Raw genomic sequence first — 7,965 nt, forward strand, 5'->3', positions numbered from 1 at the left:
ATTCAAAAAATTATGTGTTTATTTTATAGTGAAACATTTTTGTTGCTATGTGACATCAGGTTTCTCCAGGTATATCATTCTCTTTTAACTCTTTGCAGCTATTATGCATTTAGAGAAATGGTATATCAAGATCATTTGATAAAATCAGAGCAATTTCAATGTAGACGTTTCAGATCCAGTTTTCTCCTTTGCATATCACTGTAAGGGCTGGATTATATAATATGCTGAGCCAAAATGTGGTTTGATTAAATTTGATTTAGAATTTTCACAAACCCAACCTGTGTAGTCTGTAAACAATGGTTTATGGCTTAGTAAAATGTATAGATCAATTGCAATTTATTCAATAAACACTGTTTAAATAAAGTCCAGTTTAACATTTGCAGATTTTATTCATGTGAAATCTTAAAAGAAGGGTACAACATAAAGAGAAGGATAGTATCAAGATAAAAGGGTTAGAATCAAGAACACGTGAAGTGTTAGTATCAATTTATAATGCCTAGGTAAGAACACATTAGAAGTATTATATCCAGTTTTGGTCACTACAATATAAAAAAGACATTGAGATTCTAAAACGAGTGCAGAGAAGAGCAACAAAAATGATTATTTTTATTTTTATTTTATTTTATTATTTTTTAATGGGTTTATATGCCGCCCAATCCGGGGGTGGGGGGGACTCAGGGCGGCTTACAAGTACAAATAAAATAAAATAATATACAGGGGGAGAACATAAAACAATACAAACATTTTAAAAACACAACATACATCCAGTTTAATTGGGGGTTGACCTGATTTGAGTCAGCAACCCCAGGCCTGCCAGAACAGCCAGGTTTTGGTGGCTTTTTGGAAGGCTGCAAGGGTGGGGAGGATCCGGATCTCTGTTGGTAACTCGTTCCACAGAGCTGGAGCAGCAACAGAAAAGGCTCTCCCCCGAGTGGTCGCCAGCCGGCATTGTCCAGCAGACGGCACCCGGAGGAGGCCTAACCTGTGAGTTCTTATCAGACGTTGGGAGGTGTGTAGCAGGAGACTGTAGGCTAAAATATATGAAGAGTGGTTGCAGGGATTGGTTATGCCTACTTTAATGAAAAGAAGGACTAGGAGCGACATGATAGCAGTGCTTCATCACTGTTTCAATATCTAAAGGGCTGCCATGAAGAAGAAGGAAACAACCTATTTTGCAAAGCTTTTGTGCACCTGAAGGCAGCACAAAAAGCAATGGATGGAAACTAACCAAGGAGAGAACCAACCCAGAAATAAGGAGAAATTTCCTGCCCTCAGAGAGACAATTACCCTTCAGAAGTCGTGGGTGGTCCTTCAATGGCTGTTTCTAAGAAGAGATTGGACAGCCATTTGTCTGGAATGGGGTAGGGTCTCCTACTTGAACAGGGCGTTAGACTAGAAAACTTCCAAGGTACCTTCAAACTCTTATTCTCGTAGCAATAGACCAAGGAAGAGTTTGGTATTCTATTTCCACAACAATTCTTTCTTCTAAGTTGAACAGAGCTGGAAACAAATATAACAGCATAGCTTTCATTAAGGAATGAAACATCAAGATTTCTTTACAAATGTTTGCAATTGACGTATAGTTCAACATGTACGTGTGTATTCAAAATACAAGGCTAACTCCGTGGTTACTGCTTGCTGTTTACAACATAACTTATTCCAGTAGTATCTTGGTTGCTACCCGCTTTTAGCAAAGCCAGGTTTCAGCCATTATTGTACTAAACAGGTGCAACTGACAGTGATTTGATATTTCAGAATGTTTCCTGCATATTTCTTTTTAAACAAAATAATTGTGAAGGTGGCAGGGTGTGTGCATCTAACTATGATCATGTAATTCCTTCCAACTAATCTGAACTGATTTCTTCGCAAACATAAGAAACTCATTTTGACAGGTGTTAGAATTTAATTACCAGGTCCGATTGCATTTATTGAACTGCATTGTACAGCTTGCTCTTGGGAAATATTGTCTTTTAATTGGGATTTGATTAGCCAACAGTATCAACTAAAGGCAAGTAAAATGTGAAGTTTAATTAAGGAGTTGTCAGAAACAAGAAAGCTTTCTCAGTCTCATATTTTTTTCAAATACAAAGCCAGTGCATGACAGGTCTTTAGCTAATCAAGGAGGGGGTTAGATTACAGAGAAGCAAAGAACTGTAATAACATATTCTCATATGACTTTCATCTTTTATTCTTGAAGATCCACTAGAAACAGCACCCAAACTGCTAGAAAGAATAGAGGAATATGGAAAAGTAGCAGGCTTGAAAATAAACAAAGACAAAATAAAGATTATGACAAAGAATATGCCAACGACGCAAAAGGAAGAGTTGTCAGAAACTTTGCAGATTCAAATTACAAGTAAGGTTAAATATTTGGGAATATACCTATCACCTAGATGCAGTACCCTCAAGGAGGACAATTATACTAGACTAAAACAACAAATAGTGACTGATTTGATGAAATGGGAAAATTTACAACTATCTATGATGGGAAGAATTTCTACAATTAAAATGAACATTCTACCTAGAATTTTATACCTGTTCCAGACAATCCCAATCAGATTGGGTAAGGACTTTTTTCAAAATTTAAACAAAATAGTTTTGAAGTTTATTTGGCAAGGGAAAAAAGCTAGAATAAAACTTAAATTGTTACAAGATGCTAGAATTAGAGGAGGATTAGGCCTACCTGATTGGGAGTTATACTACCAAGCAACAAACTTGATGTGGATTAAGGAGTGGATAACACTAAAAAATTCTAGACTATTGAATGTAGAAGGTCATGATTTATTGTTGGGATGGCATACTTTTTTATGGTATAAGGGAACTAAAGCACATGGCTAGTTTAGAAGACATTATATAAGGGAGGCTTTGTTATTAAACTGGGAAAAGGTTAAAAGATTACACTACTTAAAAATTCCAGTCTGGATATCAACGATTGAAGCATTTTCATATCCAATAATATATAAAAAGGAACAAACAGTTAGATATGTTGAAATATTGAATGCAAAGTGTGAACTCAAATCTATCCAAGAGTTGAAACAAGAAGGGATAGAAATAAATTGGTATTCATATGTACAGATACAATCCAGATATAATGAAGATAGAAAATCCAAAGGTTTTTACAATAAAATGACTGAGTTAGACAAACTTTTAACAGGTACTGATGAAAAAGTAATTAAAAAACTATACGAATATTTATTGGAGGTTAAATTACAAGAAGAACAAGTTAAAGAAACTATGATACCATAGGGGAAAAAATTTAGGTATGGGATTGATTTAGAGAAATGGCAGAAACTGTGGTCTCAAAACAATAAAATGACAATGTCTACTGCATATAGAGAAAATTTGTATAAGGTGTTTTACAGGTGGCATTTACCCCCAACGAGAATTGCAAAAATGTCCAAGAATAAATCAGAAAAGTGTTGGAAATTTCACCAGATACCGGGCTCATATTACCACATGTGGTGGACTTGCATTGAAGCTAAAAGATACTGGACTAAAATCCACATGTGGTTGGAGAAAATGACACACAAACAAATAGACTTTAAACCAGAGGTCTTTTTATTAGGAATCATACCAGAAATCTATAACAAAGACTTAAAATATCTGATTGTAAACGTGTTAACAGCAGCCAGACAGTTTTTTTGCAAAAAACTGGAAAAATGAAACAATACCAAATCAGGAAGAAGTTATTCGGAAAATAATGTGCTGAAATGAGTAAATTGACACTTGAAATTAGAGAACAAGAGGATGAACAATTTTATAAGATATGGGATTTGTTTTATCAGTGGCTGGGGGAAAAAACTTGGAAATGAAAAATGTTTTACTCATGTTTTAACTGAAGGAGTTAAATGATAACACAATCATGCTGTGAAATAGATTAACAAGGATATAATGAAAAACTGATACATCTATGAATTGAATACTTTAGAATTTTTTGCTTTAAAAAGGATAAGGATAACAAAGATTTTATGTATACTTGATAGAGGATTGATGATATAATGTATAACCTTAAGAACATATTACAATGATATCTTGTTGTTGATAAATAATTTTAATAAGGGAAGAACTAAAAATGGGTATATATATGCAGCGACTATTTAGAATAGTTTGTTGAAAAATGAAGGAAAAAGATTTCTGTTTGAAGGTATAAGGTACAAGGATAACAATGAACATAAGCATACCTGATAGTTGATTGGTGGAATTATGCATAATGGAAAATAGTGATATATAAATATAAATGGGTGGTAAAAAAAAACCTTTTCTTTCACATGGGGATTATATAAAGGTATACTGTTATCAAATAGATAATCAAGAATGTAAAGGAACTATGATTTATTGGAAAAAAATAATACTAATCGTAATTGAATATATACTGTACAATGAAAGTGAGGTATTTAGTTATACTAGATGAAAAATCTGTGATGGTAAATGTTCTTCGAGAATATGGATGTTAAAACACCTATAACCAAATGACATGCTGTATGTGATGATGCTTTTTTTTGTTTTGTTGTTGTTGTTTGTTTTTTTATGTATGTGTTGTCTGTGTAATAAAAAATAAAAATTTATATATATATATAAAAAACTCATTTTGACAGGTGTTAGAATTTAATTACCAGGTCCGATTGCATTTATTGAACTGCATTGTACAGCTTGCTCTTGGGAAACATTGTCTTTTAATTGGGATTTGATTAGCCAACAGTATCAACTAAAGGCAAGTAAAATGTGAAGTTTAATTAAGGAGTTGTCAGCAACAAGAAAGCTTGCTCAGTCTCATTTTTTTTTTCCAAATACAAAGCCAGTGCATGACAGGTCTTTAGCTAACCAAGGAGGGGGTTAGATTACAAAGAAGCAAAAAACTTAATAACATATTCTCATATGACTTTCATCTGGCTGTTGGCTAAATTCCACCAGATCAGCTTACTTTCATAGTTGGAATAAGCCAAGGCATTTTCCAGTGAGCAGAGATTAAGTGAAATAACCTACTGGACATTCATACCATTATCAGAGGTAGTTTCATAAGATGGTGTTTTATTCTGCAGAGCACACTGAAGCGAGCAGCAAACGGGAAATGAGGTGAGCAATGTTGCTTACAAAGATACTTATTCACGATCCTACTAGTTGTAATTTTTATAAGGAGAAAAAAACACAAGAACAGACCTGCTGCAATGAATCCCTAGCCCTGTGATGGTGAACCTATGGCATGCATGCCACAGGTGGCACACGGAGCCATTTCTTAGGGTATGTGAGGTGTTGCCCTGTCAGCTCCAGTGTGCATACATACGCTGGCCAGCTGATGTCTGCCTTCATTTTCAGCCATTTTTCACCTCCGGAGGGCAAAAAACCAACAACAACGCACAAACCAGAAGTTCGGGAACGGATTTCCAGTTTGCCCAAAGGGCCGTTTTTCTCCCTGACTAGAGGGTAAAAAACAGCCCAACACGCAATCTGGAAGTCAGAAAATGGGTCGTTTCCACCCTCCAGAGGGCCTCTGGGGGGCACAGGGGAGGCCGTTTTTGCCCTCCCCAGGCTCCTAGAAAGCCGTGCGCACATGCACAGGGAGGTAGGGGGGTCACATGCGCATGCGCAGGGGGGTTGCACGGGGGGGGGTCATTGTTATGGGAGTGGGCACCCAAGCACGTGGGATAGTGTATGCACTCGTGCTTTTGACACCCAAGGCGAAAAAGGGTTGCCATCACTGCCCTAGCCCATCTAGTCCAGCAGTCTGTTCTCACAGTGGCCAAAGAATTCTATTAGTCTCCCAGCAGATGGTCTTCAAGGCAGCCATTGGAGGGTTTGTATTGGAATGAAAGCTATTAGCTTTTGCTCTTCATAATTTCCATAAATTAATCCAACCTGTTTTTGAAGCCAGCCATGCCAATGGATTCCAAAGTGTTAAAAATGTATAAAATGTTTTCCTTTTGTCTATTCTAGTTCTTCCAGTATTCAATTTCATTGGGCAACTTCTTGTTCTAGTATTTTGGAAAAAGGAAAAGAGCTTCTCTTTGTCCATTTTATCCACACCTTGCACGACACACGTCAATCATGTTTCCTCATGTTCACCTGACTGAAACTAAAAAAAACCAATTGTTGCAACCTTTCCTCATAGGCAATCTGCTCCAGCTGCTTTTTTTAAGCAGATGGCACTAGAATGTGAATGGTAAACATGTTGTATGTAGCACAAACTTTATGTCGTAATGTGTGCTTATAAGTAATTCACCCTGAATTAGCAGCATTCAGCAGCATGGGATCCTAATACAGAAGCAATAACATCTCTTAGGTTATGAAAGCACTAACAGATGGTTTGCTGGGTCTGTTCATCCTAATACAAATCTTCCAAATGTGTTCACTTCAATTCCCATAATCCCTAACTAGCATTGCTATTGTGTAGATTGCAGTCCAGTATACTTAGAAGACACAAATCTCTGTCAAACTGAGCTCCACCCTTGGAGATTTCACAAACATAACCATGTTGTTTCCTTGGCAGTGAAATGAAATTGATTTGTCGCTACTTTTTTCAAGATTATTCAAAACTTTCCAATCTAATTTACGATCCAGGGATTCATGACTCTCTCTCATCCGAGTACCAGTCAAACTCATCCAGATCAGTCAGCATTAGTTGGAAATCATGATGGAAATCTGTCTACCAAAATATCTCCTCTGGATGATAAACACCTTCATTATGCTCCTTTATTCTAAACACTTGCTCTCTCATAATAGCTCTTCTTCCACATTTCTGCATTTGTCAAGCTACCACAGAGTAAAGGGATGAATGAGTTTGTTGCATTTGGAATCCTGTTACGTTATCATTCCCAGAATTGATCTGCATGAACATGACTTAACTTGCACATAGATGTATAATGTGCCCTTTGATATTGAAGAAGATTCTTGAGAACATTGTGAACAGTCATGTAAACAAACCGGTGAGGACCCAGAACTCTTCCTTGAGGTATAGGCTTAAATTATCCTACTTTGTACACTTTATGCAATGCCCTAGGTTTTTTTTTAGAATGTTCTAATGGTAGAAAAGTTGGAGGGAAAGAGAAGAGGAGGATGACAAGGAGCAAGCACAGTTACAATGGCAACGAGTGCACTTTTGAAAGAGCTGAAGGCCCAGGCTAGGGCCAGATCATCATCTATATCAGGGGTGTCAACCTTGTGGTCCGTGGGTTGCATGTGGCATGTGCTGGCCACACCCACACCATTTAGCAAAGGGGGGGAAGTTGCGATATGTCACGTGACGACGTGAGTTTGACATCCCTGATCTATATGGCCGCTAAGAGTTAACATTGTCTTAATCTAATCTAATTAATCACAATATGAAATTTCTTAGCGGGAATTCCATCCCACTCCATGTACAGAGAAATATTGTTTTAATTTTGTTAAGATTTGTAGATTAATTAATTTTGTTAAAAGAATAGTTGGCAGTTAGATGACATCTCAGTTCCAAGCATGAGCTTTTTCCAAACATTGAGCTGTCTCTAAACCCAAAGCCCACACATACAATTTCCGAAGGTAAGGAGAAGAGCCTGTTTGTTTTCTTTATAACAATCCAGACCCTGACTAGATGATTTCTCTGAGCTAGCTCTTGGGACTCCCGGTTTCTGCAAAAGCCTTTTCCTTCTATCCACAACAGCTGGATATGAGGGTTTTGGCAGCTGCCTGTTGCCAAGCAACAAAAGTGTTGCTTTCGACTTCTTTGGCCTTTCTCTGCATTCCTGCCCTGCCGCTGAGGCTCCAGCCAGCCGTGTCGTTTCTCAGTATAACCGCGATTGCAAGCAATAAGCCAAAGCCAAGGAAAGTCGGGCAAAGCCCCTGTGTTTCGCTGCCCTTCCCAGCTGGGGCCGACTTATGGCCGCCGCCTCTGGTTCGGTTCTCCTGCTGGGGGATCCATCTGCTTTTGCTGCCTCCCTCAAGACTCTCATCAACAACCCCCAGTTCAGGTAAGCGTGCCACACAATCTGCCTG

General features: G+C 37.6%; 1 protein-coding gene across 2 annotated transcripts in view; it reads left to right on the forward strand.

Moving 5' to 3' along the window:
• The first annotated feature begins 7,704 nt into the window (after nt 1-7,704).
• BTBD19 (BTB domain containing 19) overlaps nt 7,705-7,965 on the forward strand; it is a 56,592-nt gene continuing 56,331 nt past the window's right edge. Inside the window, exon 1 of one of the 2 annotated variants that reach the window (XM_087719757.1) lies at nt 7,705-7,940. In XM_087719757.1, coding sequence (XP_087575883.1) covers nt 7,849-7,940 — 92 coding nt within the window. In that variant the 5' untranslated portion in view covers nt 7,705-7,848. The remainder of the gene's footprint in view (nt 7,941-7,965) is intronic. The other variant, XM_087719756.1, reaches the window with a different exon arrangement.

The sequence above is a fragment of the Thamnophis sirtalis genome, unplaced genomic scaffold (genome assembly GCF_051295495.1).
Source record: "Thamnophis sirtalis isolate CommonGarterSnake01/CBP01778 unplaced genomic scaffold, rThaSir2_p1.2 scaffold_7, whole genome shotgun sequence".
Taxonomy (NCBI): domain Eukaryota; kingdom Metazoa; phylum Chordata; class Lepidosauria; order Squamata; family Natricidae; genus Thamnophis; species Thamnophis sirtalis.